Here is a 25,753-nt window from a genome sequence, read left to right as displayed (position 1 = left end):
TTTTGTTAATGTTATAAACTTACTTAAATTTCACATATTGCACAGTATATCATGGAGCTAATTTTGTACAACTTTACCTAAGGACATCTCATGTCAAGTAAAACATGAGTTAAGCTTACATTTAAGATTTGCAATAAATAAGAATTTAAAGTGATTTGGTAACATTTAATAATAATTTCTGCCACATATAATATATTAATTAAAATGTTCAGCTTTTGGTTATAAAATGCATAACAAATGGAACCAAGGTTTATTTTAATATGACAACATTTCTATAATTAATATTTACTTTATGTACATTTATTCCATACTATAGATCTTAAAAAATTAATACTGAACTTTGAAGTCAAAATTGTATAGCAGTATGTTACCTATAAATAGTTGGTGAAATAGAAGAAAAAAATGAAAAGTGGATAAAACTTTGCAAACATTTCCATTCCACAGAAAATAATTTATTTACATGGAAATTATTATATATGACTAGAAAATTCAGGCTCAACCATTATTAAGAGATGAAGTAAAATTTAAAGAAATATATTTTTGTGCATTTTTCATATAGAGAAGCACACTTCTAATGGAACTGTGAGGTCTTTGTGGTTAAATGGTTCTGCCAAATTTCCATTTACTACCTAACTGCGTAGTAGCCCAGAGTGTGTGGGCTTTTTGCATCAAGCATGGTTCACTGCGCTGCATGATACTACACCGATTTTAAGGAACAGTAATCATATGTCATCCTGTGACCTACTGCTGTGTCTGCTACTGGTTTCATAAATAAAATTGAGAGGTCATTTCCACCATAATTTTTGTTTGTCAGAAATTTTCAGTCAAAGGAAAGTATGCAATGAAATATGGAAGGCCAAATTCAAACACAAATTTATCACAAAGGCAATTTTTGTGTGTTTAATGCTTATCAGTTAATTAAGAAATTGTAAAGATCGTTATCAAAATTATTTGTTATATTTTGTGATTTATAATAGGTAATTTCAGAGAACTTTGCAATAAAGGTGTTTTATGATCCCTTTGCAATAAAGGTGTATTTTGTTGTTGTGGTTATTGTTTTAAACATGTAATACTTTTTATAAAACATCTAATTCACTAAAAATATATGTTGAAGGTTTGATAAGTTGATGGTAATATATTATTAAACTCTCTGAATATTGCATTCTTTTAGTGAATGTAACTTATTGAGCTGTTTTGTATATAGAAAAAAATGTCTTAACAATGTCTCTGATGCAAGCAAAGCCCATGGGATACAATGCATATGATTACCCAGTGTAAGTTTCCTTCAAGTTTTCGTTAACTTGTTAGTAATGATGTAAAAAGGGTTAATCTAATAAATTGCTAACATATATTTTGATTGACGTTGCTAAAATGAACCATCAGTACATATAAATTTATTTAATCTCCAAAATATTCAGTTTTGTATGAATGGCAATCAAAACTAATTCATATAAATAACTGGGAACTTAATCACAGAGTTTGCATAAAGTACAAAAATTAACTGCATTAATTAATTAACTAACTGCATTTTGGAGGAATCTAATGACATATATACAATCTAATAAGGAAGTACCTTCAACTTACATCTCAATGGTGCCCACTTTAACTTAAGTTTGAGTCTATTGATAGAGCATCCTTAACAACTATATATTTGGAAATAAATTTTAAGTAGATAAATAGGAAAGCAGATAAATTATAATTTATATCAGTTTGATCTATTTTACTAAGAAACCTAACTTAGTAAATATATTTGCTGGATCTAGATTTAATTGACTGAGATATATAATAGATAGATGATAGATAGATAGATAGATAGATAGATAGATAATAGATAATTTGGTTTAAATAAATGGACAAAGACCTGCGAACTCTATAGCACAAACCTCCATCAAAATGGAAACTATTTCACTTTTATGTAAAATAAGTATTTAGATGGCATAAAACCCAGGAGAGGATACAACATTCATATTTAGAACTTAGTCATCTTTATCACAAGAGCATTTTAAAAAGATGGTAATAAAAACTCAGTCATTCAGCCAAAACCGGTTTGGCTCAGTGGTAGAGCATCGGTCTGCGGACTGAAGGGTCCCAGGTTCGATTCCGGCCAGGGGCATGTACATTGGTTGCAGGCACATCTCCGGTGGGGGGTGTGCAGGAGGCAGCTGGTCGATGTTTCTCTCTCATTGACATTTCTAGCTCTCTATCTCTCTCCCTTTCTCTCTGTAAAAATCAATAAAATATATTAAAAACAAACAAACAAAAAACTCAGTCATCCAGAATAGTTGAAAAAGATTAAAACAAAAAACAGTGCCGTACATACCCTATTAGGACCTTCTAAAATACAGATGGTATTATATTTTACTCAGCAGAAATTGAAATATTGTATTGTATTGTGTATTATTAACACATGGCCAATATCCAAATTTTCTTTCTAGTATTTTTTACTTCATCTATTATCCAAAATATTCCAGACAATATTGTTACCTTTTTCTCCTCTTTTCTTTCAAATAACTTCAAAGGTCTTAATTTTGAAAAGAATTTAACTGTATCTATATGATATTTTCTTCAAACACAAGGTGTCATTTAATAATATCATTATTGATAATCTCATCACTTTAAAATATATTGACAAACTAAAGTATTATTTTGGTCCTGTTTTGATTTTAATTATTTTCAATAAGTTCAAAAAGTATTATAAATTTTTGAGAAGCCAGGGTGAAAGCATTTATTGCATTTTCCTCTAAGATATTTCATTCAGAATTTCTAAATTCAGAAGTTGATCCAATATCAACTGAAAATAGTAATTTTTATCCATACCAGTCTACTTACATCTACTTTAAATGTTAAGCTACCCATGACTTTTTTCATAATTAATAAAAACCTGATATGTTTTTGTAAATATAAAGTTCGATGCAATGAATATAAGGGTGATTCTTTTTATCATTAAATATCAGTAATACTTATAGGTATTTACAAATATTTTAATATCTGTAAATATTTATAAGTATACTTTGGAAAATAGACAGATGAATTCAGATGTTTTTGCTACTCTTTTAAAAAAGAAACAAGGCAATTTGCAATTATACAAAAAAAATCTGTAAAATCATGCACTAAAAGTTAATGTAAAGAGAAATCATTTTCTAAGAAAAATTACTTGTCAGTCAGCAAAGTAGAGGCTAACTAGATGATATGCTTATTTAGGGATAAAAGAAAAAATTGATTTGAATGTCTTAATGGACCATGACCAAATCAACTCTCTCCAATGTGCCAGTCTTCAAACAATTATAAAATAAAAAAAAAGTTGGATTTGGTGTTTGTTGATGCCTGAACTTCAATTTCAGCCTTGACTAATCCATAAAGTTTGTTTCCCTCTAGTTTCTCTAGGGAAAATATAGCAGACTGATTGAATATTTTTTTTAATCTAATCTTAACTCTTGTTTTCCCTCCAATTCAGTATTGACTAAATATGGGGTCCATGAATCAACTTCAGTGCAATTTCTCTTTGTCCTTAAATTATATGCAAAATTTTATATGTTCATGCCTGTATGTTCGAGGAGAGAAAAAAAAACACAGTTCCCATAATTAATTAGCACACTTCCTGCCTAAATGCTCTGTTCAGTTAAAATCATTTGCCATCTCACATTATAAAAGTAAACTCTAAATAATGACAAATATGGAATTACTTTTTAGGTGAAATTCTTTGAATACAGTCTGTTACATTAGTATTTTAGGGTCTGAGTTTTAAAAACAAAGTTTAACTAGAATTTCAGGAAAGGCATTTACAATATATAATTTTTTTATATTTTAATGTACTATATATATTTAACTCAACACTTTGGACAATATAGTACATGAAAGGGAGATAAATGGTCCATGTAATTAGCTATTACCTCTTTTAGAATACTGAAGCATCATATTTTTTAAGTTATCCACAGTAGGTTTGTGTTTGGTGATCCAAAACTCTTATCTTCCTTATTTATGAGATATGCGCCCCAACACACATACACACACACTCAAACACACACACACACTCACACACACACACACACACACATGCACACACACACACGTCATTATGAAAGAAGAAATAAATGATAAACTGTCAATAGGACACCTTTTGGTCATGACTTTTAATCAAATAGTTTTTTTGTTCTATTTATTTAATGAAAGCCCCAAATAACCTTTAAATACATTGATTTGTTTTGCTGATAATTTATTTAAAGGTGTATTTTCTCACACTAATGAAACCAATGTTAAGTTTAAAGCATTTTTATTAAAACTAGGGACTAACATAAATTGAGACAGGTAGAAAAATCAAGCTAGCACATATAAAATCACGACTAATAGGCTGTTATACTTACACTGAAAAAATAAGTGATTAAGCCATTAAAATTCTCATAGGATAATAATTCAATTTACACTATATTCTTCAGTCAATTTAGTTCCTCAATTACTCACAGAGAATTCATAGTTGCTTTATGATCTCTTAAATCATTTAAATGTACAAGTTTAATGTTTACATATATGATATTTTGTTCAATGCTGAACATATTTTAATATCCAGTTTAATTAAAAATGATATGTGTCAATACATTCAACAACAAAAAGAAATAACTGGTAAACTTTAGTGAAAGCAAACCAACTCATTTGAATGATCTTGTGTGGGTAGACACTTTCTGAAGCTTTGGTTTACCAAATTTCTCTGTGATAAACTGAAACCTAATAAATCAATCTAAAATGATGGCAAACACATACCTCAATTGTACAATATAACTACATAACTAGATTCAGTTTAAACAGATGAGCAATTCCCTATTTCTTCTAGGAAACAAAATAACTAAAGTATGTGTTCGTGTGTGCCTGTGAGAGTGAAACTGATTAATTCACAGATAATAGAATTAGAACTATAATAAACAAAAGCTATTTTCTGATTTCAGTAATTTTTGTGTCATACTTAATTGCTCAAGACAGAAAGTTTCCATTTCTTCTATCAGACTCATGATGCTAAAAACTGGATTATTAGAACCACTCATGTGGTCAAATATTGATTGTCAGAACACACATCAAAGAAGCAAATGTTGAAACTGACTGACTAGTGAAGCATGGACAAGAAAATGTGACAGAGAGATCAGAGAATTTGTATATACAACTAAAAAAAAAAAAATAAGGAAAAAATCTCACAAAACTAAAATGTTATGAAAATAATGAAAATAAATCATTGAATATCTACTAGTAGGAAGACAAAAATTCATAGAATGCACAGCACACATTGTTTCTAATTAAGGAGATATGATTACATGATAATAAAATAGAATAAACCAACAGTTGTATTTTATATTGGTTTATGATATTCCTTAATATGAATTATTAGTATTAGTTTATGCCTTTTATTCTAAAATCACTCTAGTAATTCACATTATCTTTTGAAAATACAATAAAGTAATTTATCTTTAGAATTATTTAACAAAGGAAAATTTAGATTTGATTATTATAGTGTAAAGCCATAATGAGTTACTACTCTGGCCTTGAATAGGACTGAGTGATAACTGGCAGAGGCATTTCTATCTACAAATTAAATGGGATTATAATGGTGCTGAAATAAAATCATCCATGCAGGGTCTTGTTTCCTAAACAGTACTCCAAGCTGAGGAGTAGTGTCACATGTGTAATACTGATATGTTTGCAGTCCTGGGAGATAACACCTTTGAGTGTAATTCATGGTGTGTTTTAGGATGTAGAAGCAATAAAATATTGATCATCAGCATGTCCAGACATTATTCAGAAGATTAAATCAATTTATGAGCGGCAATGAATTATAAACCAGTGACCTTCCAAAGGACCAAAGTAATTCCATTGCATATCTAGGGCTCCAGGTGAAACCCAAGTTACTAAGTATCAGATATTAAAACAAAACATAGTTTTGAGCTCAAATTACGTAGTAAGTTATTTGGGGGGCATTACCCTATAAATATATTGCCAGTTTTTGATAGCAGATGTACGAAGTTTATAGTTGTTGTTTTTTTTAAAGATGAACATATTCTTAACTGCAAGGGGAAAATCAAGCTAATAAATTCACATTTTAAATATGAATTCATATTCAACTAGCAAATTTATAAAACAAATTTCTAAAAAAATCAAATGGGAATCATTGATTTACAAATACATTGCTATTATTTTCATTTGTGAAAATTGAAAGAACGACATTTAATTTTAAGAAAATAAAGTGATATAAATGCTTCCTACATGTTTTAAGTGCAAATTAAAGTTTAAATTTGTTTATTACACAGTAGACTGGTTTAAATTATAATTAATACACATGTCTATATGCTATATGCTACATCACTAACCCTAGAGGAAGGAAAATTTATTTAATGTTTAGGAAGTTAACAACACTATGATATTTGAAGATAGACAATTCATTGAATATTCTGAAAAGTTATAGAAAGTATATTTCTAGGCTTTCCAATTTTAACAGAATTTTTCTGAGCCATGTATATATTGATGACAGGGAAAGTGATTTACAAAAGGTATCAATTACCATTTTTAAACATTAAAAAGCTTTATTAGAAATAATGTGATACCTCAAAAAGACTAAATATTCAATATTCAATGAAAAATAATTCTGCCTATCAGTATGTGTATTTTAATTTACTCATACAGGACCCTTTTCTGATTATTTAAAAACATTAATTTGTTGCATAAATTATAAATAATGAACTAAATATTAATGATACATAATTATAAAAATGTTAGTTATAGCTGCATGATCTATATCTCAACATTGCTATGCGTAAATTTTTAAAAAGACAGAAAAATATATGATTAGGTAATAAAAATGGATTTAATAAAAATATTATCCATTTATAAAATTTTAGCTAAAACTATTATAATTTTTAAAAAGTTATTACATGGCACCAAAGGGGTAAAAGCATTGCATTCTGAAATGATGGAATTTAACCTTAAAACAATCATAAAATATTTATGGCATGCATATATATTATTAATTTAATAATCACTGTCAGGCTAAGCAAAAAGTAGTAAAACAAAAGAGTGAAAATTACAAAACAAAAGGAGGTTCTTAAGCAAGAAAAACACAAATCAAGAAAGTTGGTTAAAAACCTGAAACATATAAGTTGTGGATTAATTCCAGGGAGGCTTTCACTTTCAACTTGTATCATAGGCTCTGTAGACCATGTTCTATCCTACCTGCAATTAGACATATCAAACAAAGTAAGGAACGTCCTGTGTTACATACAGTGAGGTGGAAGGACAGGCCTGGTACCAGCAATATCATCATGGACTTTGCAGTTAAACAATCCCAGATTGGTTCAAATCATAGTTCTGTAATTGTTAAATGGAACAAATTCTTTTTTCATGAAGACTTTTCAAGGATTGAATGCAATTAGTGCAGAAAAGAGCACTTAGTGAGAGCTCAATGAATCTCATCCAATGCCTATACAAGTATTATTTGTTATCCAGAAATTAAAGATACAGTAAGCCAGATATATTGCATTTTATTGATATTTATTATTAATTTGTTAAAGTTTGTTTATAAAATGTATCCTCAATTGCCAGTGACTAAACACTATAACAAGGAAGATATATTACTCATGCAAATACTCTTATGGAAAAATTCCACGAAGTCATTCTTTAATTAAACTATAAATGTATAATTATTGCTAGCTTAAAAAAAACATGGAAAATTATCAACACATAGAATCAGATTTAGCTTGATTTCAGATTCTGTTTAAAATAGTTCCTTTTATTTCTTCAAACCCCCTAAATAATCTGATAGTTGCCTCATTAAAATTACCTTAAATTCTCATTAAATAATTGCTAAAATATCTGTTTTGATGAATCAAAAACTCAAACTATAATAATTTAACACATAGTATGCAGTGAAGTTTACTGAATAAATACCAGTAAAAGATCAACATATTGTCAAATATGCTATGGAATTTGGCTTCGTTTGTTTAACATTTTGTGAATATATGTAATAGATATATATGTGTGTATATATAATGTAATATATCTGATTAATATTACATATGTATATATTTTGCAGGAACACTAAGCACAATATGGGACTCTCCAGGGAAACCTGATATAGTCTGTTGTTTCCACTGACTGTATGTGTTTTGTACTAAAAAAAGTGTATAGTAGGTAAGACTTTCAACTTTTATTTTTTCCAATTAATTCATGCATTTAGATACATTCTTTTATACATATTACTAGATATCTGCTTTTGTGTTTTGGGAACTAAGTTTTTTTTGGCCTTTATTGAAACTTGATTACTGTAGTAATTTCAACTATTCTAATTCATTACAATGCTTTTACCTTAAATTTAATTTTCTTCCTGTTCTTAAAGTCACATTCAATTAAAAGTTATATTAGTTCACTGTCTAATTCTTATAGGGAATAGTGTCATGGAAATTTAATTAAGCAGCAATTTTATCTATCAAACAATGATTGTAGTCATTTTTACTTGAATGTTTTAATTATCCACTTTAATTAATCAGATTGCACAGATAGATTAAACTTCCTCCAATACTGTGCTTTGTTCCTTTTGGTTAATATTTTATTTGAGATTAGTGTATCTGTGACTTTTATATCAATTAGCCAGCCAATGTCTACCGCATAATATATTTAACTGAGTAAATATTCTTGATATAATTTTTTTTTCATCCACTGAAATCAAAGTGTATTATTACATACCATAAGAGTGAATCAAAGATGGTTTCAGCAACTGAACTCATCCCAAGTCCATAACAGACTAAACACAAACAAAAACTAGTACACATTAAAACAAAAAAGAAAGATAATTTTTTTATTTACTAGACAGCAATTGATTAAACTTTGCCATGGTGAATTTTAGTCAACATTTTAATGTTTCATTATTTGCTTCCCTTGTTTCTTTAGACTAGTGATTTTCAAATATTTTCTGCAACCTTGTTTCTTTAGACTAGTGATTTTCAAATAATATTTTCTGCAACCAGTACCTATTTGTGTCTTGGTGTGATTTTAAAAAGAGGAAATGCAAAGAAACAGATATGAGTCTATAGTTTTATTGCTGTAAAGTACTTCACTAAAATAGCACAACAATATGAAAGCCCTTCTATAACCAAGATACAAAAAAAAAAAAAAAAAAAAAAAAAAAGTTAACCCTGGGTATCCTTCAGTTTGCTTCATGACATGCTTTTTGGTGACATAATTGAGGGCTTTAAAATACTCATCATGACACACAATCCAATAATAATTATAACAAAATCACTACTGTAGTCTAAGCATATGTCACAGTGTCTATTAAAAGCATTCAAACTTATCACATGGATCCCTTGTTTGACCTGAAGAATTATGACACTATTTGAACAGAACTAACCATTGTGATTCACATTTTTATATATTTACAAAGCAAATTCTTACATATTCTGTTGAATTCGCATTTCTTTTTGGTTTAGGTTGTAGAGATGTTTTATCACATCTGTTTTAATAGCTAATTATAACGTCTCTACACTGATTAATTTCTTCTTCTCAAAGAATAGTTATATATATCACACATTGAATAGTCTGTTGGGACATCAGAGATGGGTTCAAAACACTGTGCAAAAATCACTGTTCTGAAAAAGTAAGTAATTATTCTCACATTCATTATCGACGTTAAAATCAATCTTTTTAATTCCATTGTGTTTATCTTCTAACTCCGTCATGAATCTGAAGCAACTCCCCTTTCTAAACATTTCTGGTTTCAATCATGGACGATATCATCTGGCATAAAACCACCTGATAACCTTTCACTCACCAACATATCTCCTGTCCCCTTCATATTTACAAAAACTCTCTAACGATGTATATTTTTCAAATAATAGCGGCTACTCTTTATTGAGTCCCTCCTACAGTTGAGTTAATTATATTAGACTAGAGGCCCTGTGCACAGAATTTGTGGCCTGTGGCGATCAGCCCGCTGTGGGAGCACCGCTCATTCTGCTCAGCTGAGCAGCTGTGGATTCTTCCTCTGAGCATCTGTTCCCTAGTCTAGCATCTTCCCTGGAGCTGGAGAACTCGCCTTCCCAGGTGACTTGGTCTGTTCCAGGCCCGGGGACACTATCACTGAGAGGCGGCAGAGTAGGCCTCAGTCCCGCAGAGGCCACGGATCCACCTCCCAGCTCCCAGGGTCAGCTCTGCAAGCCCTGCGGCGGCACTGTGCAGCCTATGGGTGTCCAGAGGACGCAGCAGGGATCGAGGAAGAGGAGCCTGGAGCAAGGAGGCAACAATCACAGCCTGGGTTCCTACTCATTGGCCTGGAGTTTGCAGCGGGAAGAGCCATTTATCTGGGTCAGCTGAGCAGTGCTTCCACTGCCACACTGACCACCAGGGGGCAGCTTCTGCATTGAGCATCTTCCCCCTGGTGTCAGAGCTTGTCATAGTGACTGGTTGACCAGTTGTTCTCATTGTTTTGCCTTTTGGTTACTGGGCTTTTATTATATAGGATACTTAATACTTTTTATGTAACTTTCACAAAAACACCACAAGCTCAATAGTCACCTTTAAAAAATTCCAAACCAAACCAAACAAAATGAAAAGAACAACTATGTGTGAGTTTCCCAATTTCTCACATCTCAAAAACAATCCCAGTAAGTTTAACACTAAAGACAATGCTTTTACTTAATATTGTCCAACTTATTTGCAATCACTGAATCTGTTAAAATGGCTGATTCCTATTACACTTGAGAAAAGCTTACGAAAATAAAATAGAAAAAATACTACTCATTTTTAAAGAGGCACATGATAGAAATAGTAAGAAAGTGAAATGACGGATTCATTTTAAAGCTTATGCTTAAAACTTGAATAAACCCTTTAAAGTGTGAACAGTAAAAATCAACTTTCAGACCTCCCCAGAGTGTGGGGAGCTGCTGTGTCCTTCCAGAGCACATCAGACAATTGACCCATAAGAATTTACTGCACCAAAATAACACTTACAAATTGGTCCTTGAGTCTCCTGTAAATTGCTTTCCTCTAAACAACATTTTTTCCTTTTAACATGAATTGTTTCTAGTTTGCTTTTTCAATTTTGATTTTATTTATCCTGTGTACAGCTGCATTTAATATTTTAAGATGCCAAAAATTCATTTTGTGGTTAGATAATCATTTCAAATTATAATGAAAGTAAATATTAATCTAAATAAGATTCACAAAAATAATTTAATATTACTATTTCACTTTTTTCTGATTTATGGATGAGTGCTACAGAAGATATTTTTTACAATATTATTTCTTGAAACTGAAGACATTTTAAGGGAACTATTACTCTAATTATTTAAAGTTTATTATGTAATGAGGATGATGTCACAAATTTGAAAGTTCTTAGGAGAAAATCAGATGACTGGATTAATACTCTGTGGTACATCTACATAATGAAATACTACGCTGCTATAAAAAGAAAGAATTCTTACCATTTGCAACAGCATGGATGGAAGTGCAGTGCTTTATGTTAAGCTAAATTAGCCAGATGGAGAAAGATAAATATCACATGATCTCACTCATTTGTGCAATATAATAAACAACATAAAATGATGAACAAACAGTAGATACACAGACAGAGAAGCATCAAACAAACAGACCATCAAATTTCAGAGGGAAGGTAGGGGAGGGTTAGGAGGGAGGGGGCAAGAGATCAACCAAAGGACTTGTATGCATGCATATAAATATAACCAATGGACACAGACACTAGGGGTGGGTGAGGGCATGTGTTGGGGGTTGGGGATTGTGGGGAGAGCTTAATGGGGTGGAGAAGGCAACATATGTAATACTGTATGTCAGTGGTTCTCAACCTTTCTAATGCCACAACACTTTAATACAGTTCCTAAAACAGTTGTGGTAACCCCCAACCATAAAATTCTTTTTGTTGCTACTTCATAACTGTAATTTTGCTACTGCTATGATGGAAATGTAAATATCTGTGTTTTCCGATGGTCTTAGGCGACCCTGTTAGTGGTTCTCAACCTGTTGGTCACGACAGACAGGCTGAGAACTGCTGCTGCAGAGCCTCAAGTTCTTTGGTGGAAAATTATGCCAAAAATGGATTCAATTATATATTTCATTTCATTGGGGAATTCATTCAGTGAATAAATCAATATATTAATTACAGGTTGATTAAAGAGAAAAAATTAGCTTTTAATCACTATTAGCCAATTTTATTACATCCATCATTTAAGTAGTATCTAGCAACTGCTACTCTCAACTACTTACATGATTAAGTTTTAGTATACTTTTGAAAGTATTTAGAATCAAGGCAACACTTGTAGAAAGAGCATACTATCTACTGAGACTTTTTTCTAATTATGAATTTCTGTGCCATATATATATATATATATATATATATATATATATATATATATAGCTACATAATAAAAAATACAGATTAATTTCAGCACTGTGCATGCTGCTTAGGAATTTCTACTACCTTGATAATGAGAGATCCCAAGTAAATATGCTTAGTTTTCCAATGAATATATTTCTAAACCTGAGAAAGACATTTCCATTTAGAAGGAAAAAAAGAGTCTTTAGATGTATAAACTGTAATTATATTTGTCTTCATATTATTGTATATTTTTCTTTATAAGAACAATGTATTGCATTATAATTGTATTCTATTAAAGGAGAAGATAGGTATGACTTTACATAAAATAGCTATAAAGAACCTAAGATATATGACAGGCTCAATTTCCTTCCTTATATCATATTTCATTGATTCAGATAGTTTTGTCCCCATATTCTGACTCTGTGTTCTTACATTAATGGAATCCCACAATCACTTTGAAGCAGACAGCAGTTTGATGTAATTGTTATTGACTGTGATCTGATTACTTGGTCATAACTGTTCATACTGTTGTCATTTCAGTTGAATTATGTGCATTATGGGGACACACATGTGGAGTTAATTGTCATTTAAAATGTCTTCCATGAGTCTACTATGATTCCATTGTCAAAATGTCTTATTATTTGAATATTAGCAACAAAATTTCAGGCATAGATTTTTATATTATTGAATGATATATTTATTATTGAAAGAATATATATGTATATGTGTGTATATATATACATATACATATATATAGTGTATGTGTGTATGTGTGTAGTGTATGTAGTGTATGTGTATGTAGTGTATGTGTGTAGCAAAAATTGAAGTACTTAAAAAGACACACTTAGGTAAAAGAAGATGCCTACTTCTTGATAAATTTCAAAATTATTGTTTGTTACCCACAAAACTAGGTTCAAAGAAAATGTCTACTTCTTAAAAAGGAATAAAGGAAATTTCAAAGTATTAAAAGATTAGTCTGATTAGTCCATGAACAGAACAAAACTTCAGTAATTGTTTATGTCTTAATTGGTAGTTGTAGGTTTTCTTAGCTCTACACACTAGTGCATCTCACTACAGTAATTGTCACCTTATATTTTATAAAATTCAGTCTATTTAAAGAAAATGAAATCAGCTATAAATTGTTAAAAAGAAGAAATATTCCTATTTTACCACTATTTAAAAATCACAATTTTCTAATCATAATAGGAAATAAATATAAAAATATATGTAATTTAAGAAATAAGAAGTTATTGGAATCATGAAGTTATCAGAAAAATCTATGACCTATTGAGCAATGACATATCATAAACAGAAAAGACAACATAGAATTCTGAATCCCTACTCTCATCTTATAGTAATAGTTATGTTGTCTTTATGATTTTAAATGAATTCCCTGTGAAGCTATGAATCTATGCATTAAAATAAAGGTGAAAGAACATTTAGATAGAAAACTGAGAAACTATAGTATATATTTCTACAGAATTATGTTCATAAATAAAAAATTCAGTAAACTGTGTCATTCTAGAACCCTGATAATTTAGAGAATGACTATCAGCATTGATGAAAAGAATGTTATATCATGATAAATTTTACCTTACTTTTAAGAACATAAAAAATACTTTTATTCTCTATTATCAGCCTATATATATTAGCCAGACTTATAAGGATAATTTAGAGTAATAAACATGAATAATTTTATGCATAAACATATACTTAAATATATATAAATGTATATGTAAATGTAAGTATTATGTATATATGCATGTATATATGTACATTGTAACTCTCCTTTCCCATATATATGTATATAATGCCATCTTCTTTTAAAATTCACACAATCAATTTTTTTTTACTTCCAAGCCCCACATGCATTGAACTTTTCATGTTGAATTATTCATAAATTATTTGTATTTTTAAAGTTCAAAACACCAATTTTTAAAATAATTATTGAATAAAAATGGAAATAATTTTCAAAACAATTCTCCCACAAAGACCTGGTGGAGGCACTGCATCTGTTTATGCAACAAAGGACTCACACATAATCAGAGAAAAGCTACAAATAAGAGAGAATAAATGAATGTTCACTAGGAAATCTGGGAGAAAATAGTTGAATGAAGTAAGACAATTTCTCAGGCAAATAGGGAATTTTTTATGAAAGGCTTTCTTGACCTCAGGCACAATTACAACAACTGAACCATACAACCTCTATCAGTCATGATCTAGAATAGCACCTCATTCTATTAACTGAGCAATAGAGGAAAAAAATGACAGACCATTCCATATGAGGCACTCTGTTTGTTGCAATGCATTCTGATGGCTTAATTAGGTGGAAAGTGTGGCACATGGGGGTTTTCAAGCCCTTTTCGCACAAAGGCCATATCATCAAAGAGAGGGTCTGGGCTCTACAGCCAGATTACAAACAGGAGTTTCTACATTGATTGTCTTGTTGCTGATTGTTCTAGTGCTTAGTTTGCTTCCATCTACTTAACAATTAGATAAACTCCCCTACTAGTAGTCCCAGGCTAATAAAGAGCCATGAAATAAAGAATAGTGAGTGATTTCTCCACTTATTAAGACCTCATCTGCAACTGAGTGATAGTCTCTGGAAACTAAGGAATGTTTATTTTCACTACAAGTATTTGTTCTTTTTCAAGACTTGACACTTCTATCAGTAGGATTTCCAATCTTTTTAACACCAACAAACATACAGATATATCAAAAAGTTAAACCAAGGTCACAGTACAATGGGAAGTGACATTTAATAATCAAAGAATTTTAAATATGTGTTTATGTCAGTAAAGGAATATGAGAGAAAAGTCTTAGAAACTCAATTACACTAAGATAATAAATCATATATACCATACATTTTAATAGCTATTCAGAAATTGGTTTTATTATTAATCTCATGAGTACTAATTTTAACTTGGTTAATTGTCCAGAAAATTTTGATTGGTGTTAATATCTATACAAGAGACAATAGCAAGTAATATCTGTAGATAAGCATATATATAAAAATAACTCATACATGCATATACATACATCCTATCTACTAAAAGAGTAATATGCAAATTGACTGTCACACCAAGACACAAGATGGCCACCCCCATGTGGTCAAAGATGGCTGCCACTATGTGGACACAAGATATTTGTGTCCACTACAAGATGGCCACCACAAGATGGTCTGCAGGGGAGGGTAGTTGTGGGAAGTTAAGGATGACCAGGCCAGCATGGGAGGGCAGTTGGGGGGGACCAGCCGTGCAAGGAAGGGCAGTTGTGGGCAATGAGGCCAGCAGGAGGGCTGTTAGGGATGACTGGGCTAGCAGAAGAGGGCAGTTAGGGGGACCAGGCCTGCAGGAGAGGGCAGTTGGGGGTCCAGGCCTGCAGGAAGAGCAGTTGGGGGGGACACAGGACTGCAGGGGAGGGCAGTTATGGGCAATGAGGCCAGCAAGGAGGGTGGTTAGGGATGACTGGGCCAGCAGTGGAGGGCAGTTAGGGGGTATCAGGCCTGCAGGGGAGGGCAGTTGGGGGGAACCAGGCTCAATGATTGAGCATTGACCTTTGAACCAGGAGGTCACTATTGGATTACTGGTGAGGGCACATGCCCTGGTTACAGGCTCGATCCCCAGTGTTGGGGGGCGTGCAGGAGGCAGCCAATCAATGATTCTCTCTCTCTCTCTCTCTCTCTCTCTCTCTCTTTCTCTCTTTATTCCTTGCCCCTTTCCTCTCCAAAACCAATAACAATATATTTGAGAATGCATAAGACTGAGTTTTTATTATACTTTATTTGTAGTAAATATTGTTTTTAGGAATCACACTAGGGTATAACTAAAAAATGAATAGCTGGTCTTTTCATGGTTCTAACAGAGCTGACTTACTACACACAGGGGCACAGCCTGGGCTATCAATATAGTTTGGGGACCACTAAAATATATTAATTTGCCTTAAAATAAGAAGGAAAACTTTTATAAGCAAAGATTATATTCAAGTTGATGACAACAGAGTTTTAAAATGAAATGTTTACTATTCTTTCATGGAGGCAAGCAGCAGATGAAGGTCTTACTACCTAGGGTTCCTGTAAGTCATAATGCAACCTGTTTCTTCGTTCTCTTTTTCCAGAAAATTTATATAATTGACACTGATTCTAATTTGGATATAGATTACAGCTGCTTAATGTTTGAGTCAACACTTTACTAGGACTTGTACAAAACTTAGGGTTAATTGTACTCATTCATTAAGCCAAACTATAAATTATTTCAAGTCATTTTTATTTATATGTTTTCACTAATCTATTTATTAGTTCAATGGCTTTCTGTCTTGAGCTAATACCTTTCATCCAATGTGAAAATTGTGTTTTTAAATCTATAAACATTACTATGAGGTAAAAACAATAAGAAATATAAGCAAAAGGCCAGCAAAATATGTCAGTGGTTGCCTCAAATCTCCTCCCCAAATCCTTGCAATATATAAAATAGATATCTCCAATACCCCTTTCTCATGAAAATCTTTCCTCAGACTATAGACATACTGTGAATGTGTGAACTATTTGTTTCATCACCTTATACTTGTTGAGAGCAGTGGTTCTCAGGTGTTCTCTGTGAGGGTGATTCGGGTACCTGGAGAGTGTGTGTTCCTGGGTTTTGAACCCAGGCTCTCTGTCTCAGCTGGGAAGCTTTACTTACAATAAGCATCTAAAGTGTTTCTGGAAAAAGCAATCTCTCAAAACATGCTGAGAATTCTGTCATCATATGGAATTGTCAAGTGGCATGTAAAATCAAGTCACTTTGTTTATAGTAACACCTCTACCAGTGCATAACTGGAAGTTAAGAAATGTTAACGTACTATTAAACCTAAATATTCCATTCTATTGTAGGCCACATAACGTCAAGTGTTCTTAATTAACTGATCAATTTCTGAATAGTGAGAACAGATAAAAAAAATCAAACTGTATGTTTATGAACAAGCAATCACCATAGATTCTAAATAAAATGCATTTTCCTTATCATTGCTCATGACTACAGTACTAAAGAAACTAATCATAAATAGTAACAGGAACAAGATGCCTGTGGATAAAAACCTTTGTGGGGTGCACATATGCAACATTATTAATTAAACAATTTATTCCAAAAGGAACACTTAAATTCTATCACATTTCAATTTCAGAAATTTACTTTTATTTATTTTTGCATTATAACAAATACTTTTTAAAATCTGAAATAATTTCCTAAATATATTCAAAATCTGCTGGACATGTGGAAACTAAATAGGAATATATGTTGATTATAAGTATATACTTACTATTATTTCTAGAATTTTACAAACAGAATCATTTTTAAAATTTATTATTAGTTGATTCAATCACAGATAGCACTTAGCGCCTTGCAATTTCTTTCCTTTGGAAATAACAGGATGGTTCTGAGTGGTGGTGAATGGCTGGGTGGGGAGGGTGAACAGCAAATCACTTCAGACAATTTCACACTCAGGGGTGTTGACATGAGGCAGGGCAGAGGAAATAACCCTGTCAGCACCTGCATCTTTAATGAAGGACAATGCAGCTACACATTTAGAGAATAGAGAGTAAAAAATAAATCATGTTTAGCTTGAAAGTGGGTTGTCAGATTTATTCAAATAGAAATACAACTTTCTATGCTTCTCCTGCCCCATAGATTTCCATTTAAATATATACCTCGAAATCAAAATTTTAACTATATATGTTCTTTAATTTTTCAATTCAATCCACTATCTGGCAAATGCGTATTTTTAAAACCTATTTACCACTTGTTTCCCCTAGTCTTCCTGACATCTGTTGCAATCAGAAGTGGATGTTTAAAATGTAAGGAGAGGTGGATGTTTAAAATGTAAGATTTCTTTGTAGCACAGACTGAATAAAGATGCTGCACAGCCCAGACACAGCATGCCTCAAGGCCTCAGGAGATAATCACAGTCACGTTTGAAGAGAATTTTATATGTGAATAAGGGATGAGGTAAATTGACAAGGGAATGTCTGGCAGCGGTTTTAATAATCGGCCAGGTTTGAGTTGTCTCTCTAGGCAATGAAGGCAACAACTCAAATGGTTGGAGAGACCCAATCATCCCTAGAATCTGCTTCTTATTCATTCCTTTTCTCCTAAAACTGATTTACAGTTTACCAAAAATAGTTTTTCTTGACTTAAAGTGTACAAATAATTTCAAGTCACCACTCTGACACACCAACCACTTCACATACAATAAAGTAGAACTTAAGCAGTTTTAAAAATTTATATGTAAGGACACAAACTAGAATATAGAAAACATGAGCCTAATAACCCATCCATTCCAGCATTATATACAAATGATATCATAATATTGAATCACACCTAGTACCCAGTTCATAGCTTGACTGAAAACTTCTTTATTATTGTGGTAATAAAATAATCTACACTATGATGGCTGTTTTTATTGATCTTTATTTTATCCCCTGAGGCACATTTTTTCCCCCACTTTCTGACTTTTGAAATAAATTTCTGATGAAGAACAATATTTTCTTAAGGGAAAAAGTGGATTGTTTGAGAGTCCTGATTTGTGTGTGGATACATGTGATAAGTTACACTTAGTTGCTGCATATTTTAAGACACTGATATTTGGGTCTTCCCATCTTCCCTCCCTCTGAACTCTGAACTAAACTCATCCAGATCCAGGAGCACTACTGAAAATAACAAAGCTAAAACAACGAAAGTATAGACTTCACTGTGTTCTGAGATGAATGTGAAGGAGAAGAGATGCTGAGGCTGATGACTCCTTTCAGCAGGTTTCCTAATTTCCCTCGCCTGAAACCAGTGCTCCCAGATGGAGACAGTTATGAAAATGACTCCCACTCTGCAGGTGTGCATTTTGAAAGCTAACAGTGCATTTCTTTTGACAGGCAAATTACATGAAATAATTCTTGAACTCTTGTGGTCCTGATCAAGAAAGACATTTAAATTTATACATCTCATTCTTCAATACTCTTAGCTCTTTTTAAGGTGTAACCAGTTGATTGCCTTTGTAACTAATATATATATTGTATTGATCAATATATTCATATATATATTAAGGTTGTTTTTTTTATTTAGCTTTGAAATATTTGCATGTAAGATATTGCAGAGTTTTGTCAAATTTTGGACCTAATTGTTCCAGTTGATTTATCTTCTCTGAAATTATACAATATCTTCAATTAAAAAGGCAACTTTATATTCCATATATAAATTTTCTGTGGATGAAATGGCATATATATATATATATACATATATATATATATATATATATATATATATATATATTCTGCAGATAAACCTTTCTCACACCCCACATACATTCATTCATGTATTTCTTATTCTAGATTAACATGATCAAACCACACTTGGTTGTTTTAATATGATTACCCGATCAATAACTAGATCATGAACTTAACTTGTTGACTTGTAACAGTGATTATCTTAAAATGCAACAGTTTACACCTAACTGTTAACAATTACACCTATATATAGATAGGTATATCCATATATTTACATAACTATCTGTATCTATTTCTATAGTCATAGCTTTCAAAGCACTTTCATACAAATGTCCTCTTTATCCTGACAATTTGAAAGATAGTGGATTACTTTGTGTTTGAATTTGCATTTTTCATGATTCTTAAGTGGAGCATGACATTTTTTCATACTGACTTTTTTTTATATTTGGTTCATTCACTAATTTTAATCAATATTCAACAGAGTTATGGCAAGAGAAAGGCATGTAGAAACAGGTTACAAACTTGTACTATTTTTATTGCATTAACCTAACTCAGCACAAAGTAACCAAATGAACTGAACTATAACAGACTTTAAGTTTTCTGTATATGTCCACCCTATGAAATGTTTTAATAAATCCATTTGCTTGATCACACCTCCCTTATCTTGGAGTTCCCACTGTCAATCCTAACCCAGCATGGGAAAAATAAACCAAGCCTCTGGATTATTTGAAAACCCTGACTTGTGTTTGGATACATGTGGTAAGTTACACTTAGTTACTGAATATTAAAATAAATGAAACAAGAAAACAGACAAATAAAAATTAAGCTTGCAGTTTGGTTAAACAAAACATTGTATGCTAGTCTTTTATCAATAATTTGGCTAAATTATCTCATTAAATATATCCAAATACCTATATTTTGTCCCCATAGTGTTATCTGAGGAAAGATGAAATAATATTTTGATTGTGAATCAATGTTTTTCTATTTTCCATATTATAACATTGGGTTTAGACTATTTCCTATTTAAAAAGTTGATGTAAAGCTTTTTATAGCAACGTTATTTCAGCAGCTTTAGTAAAATAATAACTTCAAGGAAACAGGCTTTTAACTTCACTGAAAACAATAGTAACTATGGCAGCAACAGAGCAGCTGTTACATTTTTATTCTGAAAGTGTTCAGCCTGCTAATTAACATGTCACTACTCTGTAGAAATTTCAGTTTCAAAAATTTCACTTTTTGATATTCCTTTTCTAAAGTACAAATATGCATTGTGACATTGCTGTTCCTTTTATGTTACACATTTATTCCCTGCCCTAATTGTTGTTCCATTCACTTAGTTAATACAATCACTTCCTACATGTTTCAGTGACAGTGAGATTTTCTAAATTTTCTCAGTTTCTTTAGGGAATAAATAAAGTACTCTGTATTCAAGGACAATATTTGATGCCTGGAATTTATCAGCACACATACTTAAGAAGCCATTCAAAAGAACAAATTTGATTTACAATACACATGATAAAAATGAATTTAAAGCAAAGATGAAATACTGGTCAAAGTCTGATGAAGCGAATGCCTGGCACTTACCTGGAATGAGCTGTGACAGGAGCAGCTGATCTTTTGACACGCTGAGGAGTAATGTTATGACCAAAAAAGGAACATGTTTCCATTTCATCTTTGTCCCTTCCTTGCATTACACCCAGCCAGTGGGGCAGATAGGTTTTATCTGTAGGGTAAACAAAACACAAAATTATTTTTTTAATGGTTAGCCATGTTGAGATAAAGAAAATGCTTTTTCCTTTTTTTGGTGAAAAATTACAGTTCAAATGCATTTGAATGTCATTTTTTAAATGATAAAAAAGATAAATGGTTAAACTTGAATACAACTTGCACAGAATATACTCTAGGATATATATTTTTAATAAATGCAACATTTATTAATTTTGAAAATGCATTTACACTCAGACATAGCAAGTGATTTCTTCATTTTATCTGCCAGATAAGTATTTTGATTTCTCATCAATTCCGTTGGAACACTCTTGTGAGGTCTAGAAAACTGTGGTTAGACATTCACTAAACAATTATTTACAGATTGCTTTTCATGAGCCAGTCAGTATGTAACTTCGGGGATACAGTAAAATACAAAAATATATATTACCTCTTCATTCAGGCACATACATGATTTGAGGCCACTTTATATCAATTTATAAACAAATAATAAAAATCTTATAGATTTTCTATTCTGAAAAGGCACTTACATCAATCATGATGGTCCCAAGAAACACATGACAGTGTCTTATAGGCAAAAGCTCTTTCAGTCAGGGGGGACTTGGACAAGATGATGACAAACAGCAGGTATGCAGTTGGGAGGCCGATCAGTGTCGCCTAGGAGAACTGACCAGACCTCCTGAAGAAATGGCAAAATAATATTTTATAATAGGAGAAGAAAACGCTCTCTCTCTCTCTCTCTCTCTCTCTCTCTCTCTCTCTCTCTCTCTCTCACTTCTGCCCTACACACACACACACACACACACACACACACACACAAACACACACACACACTACCCTATAGTTTTTTATAGTTTTTTTAATAGTTTTCTATAGTGCAATTGATGTTTCTATTTTTCCATATTTAACCCATTGTAATTAGTAATTATTCAAAGTGCATATATATTCATTTTTGGGACACCCTGTATATAGGGAGTTTTTTGTCTATTTGACAGAGTTTTCCAGGATATAATATGATCAAAACTTAAAAAGATAAAAACAGGTGCTTAGGAGTCACTGTGGAGTTTAATGATACATGATAACATTATCAGGTTACTTAGACAGTGACTCTGGTGGGAATGTGAAGTATAAAGTAATCATGAGGACACTCGGCACTGAGTCATAATAATAGGGCAGGAAGGTATAATGAACACACACCAAGGACATTGGCAAAGGAGAGGGAACAAATGATGGTGCTGGGGAGGGAGTCAGACAGGTGGCATTATACTAGACAGTACTTTGTAGGACTTGGCAAATGATTGGATTTGGGAGACTGGAAGTGGAAAGACATTTATTCAGTTAGTATAAAATACATAAATAAAACTAGCATGGTATAAAATGTAATTTGTCCCCCCCCCAAAAAAAAAAACAAACAAAAGTTCTACTACATATTTCTGTGATACTCAGAGTGCAAGCTTGAAAAAGGATGACCAACTCCATTCTGTAGGTTGATCTGCACAAATTTGGTGTCAATTTGCCTTTTTGAGCGGAGCTGCTCTTACTTTCTTATCACTGCAGTTAATTGCCAAGCTTTCCCTTAGCAGAGCTGCCTAATCCTCCTGCCAAACAGCTCGAGTCATCTTACCTCAGTTAAGACACTGGAGGACTATTTCCTTTTTCTTAAGAATAAGATTGCCTCCAAAAAACAGTCTTGGTTACTGCAAGTTCATATCTGTTGTTTATCTTCCTTGTCCAGGGGCTCCTGTCTTTATAACTTTCCTTATCCTAATATATGCCATAAATTACTTTTTCTTTCATGCATTATCTGTTTTAAGTGTCAAGTGAGAGTAGAAAGCAGATTAGATTTCAGATAAATGCAAACCTAGATAAAGAGCCCCACTATCCATGCTGTGCAGCTGCTGGCTTGTCCAGAGGCTACTCAGGACTCTCCACTGACTGTTTTGGCTCATAGTCACATTTCTCAGTGATGTACAGATTATTAGTGCTTGCAGAGAAAATATATAAATATACTGCATCCTAGTGATTTCTGCTTGACTGGTTTAGATATAATAGTCTCCTCTCTTTTTGGATTCTGCTTCCCTAGGGATTTCCCATATTTCTCCTCACTTTAATATTGGGTTTCTGTGGGCACTAGACATCAGTGAGCTTGTTTTGGAATAACCTTAGACCTCTAATTCCTTAAATGTGCATAAGTGGTTTTGTCTCAGCCTTTGATGTAAATAAAAGTACATATGAATTTAGAGACTTTATGATTTCCTCAATATTTTAAAATTTAGAATAATTATAGTTGTTAAATAATACTTTAAAGTTTACTTATTGAACCTGAATCTTTTATACCTATAGTTAATTATATTTAACAATTTCATTAACAATTACCTATAGCTAGTTAGTAATAAAGAGCCCCACTATCTTTAGTTGAGATTATAAAAATCCTTATTAATCATGTACATTCTTTTTTTAAAATTGTAAAAAATGATGTTGATATAATAATTAGAAAATAAACTTGAAAGGATAAACATTTGTTGCAGTTGGTTGAACTCCGGCACATTATTCAAAAGGAAGAGATATCATTCCAAAACTTCTATAATGTTTTAGTATGAATGTCCATCACACAAATTTTTATTATCTTAGGAAAAGTCTGTGAATTTACATAAATAGCTAGTAAGATAACAATTTTAAGATACATCCCATAGATCAGAAGTGGCAGGTGCCTTATTTGTTATGCACATTTATCATAATATCTTGAAGTTTTTATCCTCTGAGCCCTTTCTGAAAATGAAATCTCCCCAAAGTAGGATATAAACTTAATAGCAAATACACTAGCCTTCCATTTAAAATTACAGTACTAGTATTTGACATATTAGCACTAGGACAATTGATTTTAATGAAGAATGAGATAGAGACACTTTTCCTCATGCACACATCTACACAGTGCTATTGTCAAACTATTAAGAATGTGTATCCAGGATCTAGATGGGTTAATAAGATCATTATCCTCATAGGCCAAGGTTTAGGTTTGATCCCCAGCACATACAAGAATACAACAATCCCCAGCACATACAAGTAAATACATAAGTAAATGTAACAATAAAAGAGCAAATAATTCTCTCTCACCCTCTCTCTTTTTCCTTTCTCCTTCAAATCTACATATATAAAAGGCAAGTAATTGGAATGATGGAACAACCTGAATAACCAGTCTTGATAACAAGCACTGTGGCAGCCAACTGGCCTGATCAGGACACAATCAACATGCCCAACCGCCCATGGCCTCTGCCCCCAGCTGACCCCACCCCAAATTGGCCCCTTGACCCTGACCAGGGGAGGGGCTGGCCAGCCAACCACTGGTAGCCCCACCCCCAGATGGCCTCGCCCCTGGTCAGCCTACCCTCCCATAATCCCCTCCCCCCTACTGGCCTGGTCCAGGTTGGCCTCCATTGGGGCGAGCCAGTCAGACTCCCACCACTGCACAAATTTGTGCACTGAGCCTCTAGTCAATAATAATAATAATAAAATAATGTATATCCATATGGGTGTGAATTAAAGAAGTTATGAGAATAGAAAAAATGTTACAATATTCCCTTCCATTGTGAAATATTAGGTTGAATATTAGACTAAAGAATTATTTAAATGCTTTAAGATATAATTTACTTGGGGATGATATAATTATGGAAGTAATACAGTGCAGAGTTTAAGAAGCATAGATGGTAAAACCAGGTGTTTGGGTGAATCTCAACTCAACCACTCAGAAGTTGTTTGATTTGGGGCAAACAATTTAAGCTCTCTTAGTCTCATTTTTTTTAAAAAATATAAAATGTGAATAATAATAATAGCCACATCATTGGGTGAGATAATATGTATGTGTAATTATAAGTGCCTGCTCCATTGCCCAACATCTACCAATAGCATCATGACTCCAACTTCAAGAAGCATCCTTTGAGGTTCCTCCAGAGTGATACCAGAACCAGTCTTGGTTTTTTATTTACATGTTGCTTTACTTTTGAGTGGTGTCTGTTTTAGATCTATAATAACTTGCAAGATGTTATGGGTTTTGATTTATTTTAATGAACTTTCTTGAGATGAAATTTATATATGATTAAATAAACCCATTTAAGGTATAAAGTTCAAATTTGACAAACTCAAAGAGCTATGTAACTTCCACCTCCAAGAAAATATAATACTTTCTCCAGGGGCCTTAGCATTAAAAGCTAATATGCTATATATATATAATATATATGCTGTGTATGTATTTATATTGCTAATTCATATTTTCAAATAATGACACATATAATTAATAACAAATGTAAAAGTAGGCTGGTCTACCTACTGCTTTTAAGAAGATGATTGCCTCAAAGAGTTTAAAAAAATATATTTGGGAAAATCTTGTTCTATGATTACTAATAAAATTTCTTGGAAAGCAAGAG

At 32.2% G+C, this 25,753-nt stretch overlaps 1 protein-coding gene across 2 annotated transcripts in view; it reads right to left on the bottom strand.

Annotated features, from left to right (window-relative positions):
- Positions 1–21,294, bottom strand: part of ROBO1 (roundabout guidance receptor 1) — a 988,403-nt gene extending 967,109 nt beyond the window's left edge. For both annotated transcript variants that reach the window (XM_084875894.1, XM_084875896.1), the window contains exon 1: positions 21,192–21,294. In XM_084875894.1, coding sequence (XP_084732020.1) covers positions 21,192–21,279 — 88 coding nt within the window. In that variant the 5' untranslated portion in view covers positions 21,280–21,294. The remainder of the gene's footprint in view (positions 1–21,191) is intronic.
- Positions 21,295–25,753: the final 4,459 nt, after the last annotated feature.

The sequence above is a fragment of the Pipistrellus hanaki genome, assembly GCF_964339955.1.
Source record: "Pipistrellus hanaki genome assembly, chromosome: 2".
NCBI classification, from domain to species: domain Eukaryota; kingdom Metazoa; phylum Chordata; class Mammalia; order Chiroptera; family Vespertilionidae; genus Pipistrellus; species Pipistrellus hanaki.
The sequence above is the reverse complement of the archived record's forward strand: the minus strand, read 5'-3'. Positions and strand labels throughout refer to the sequence as shown.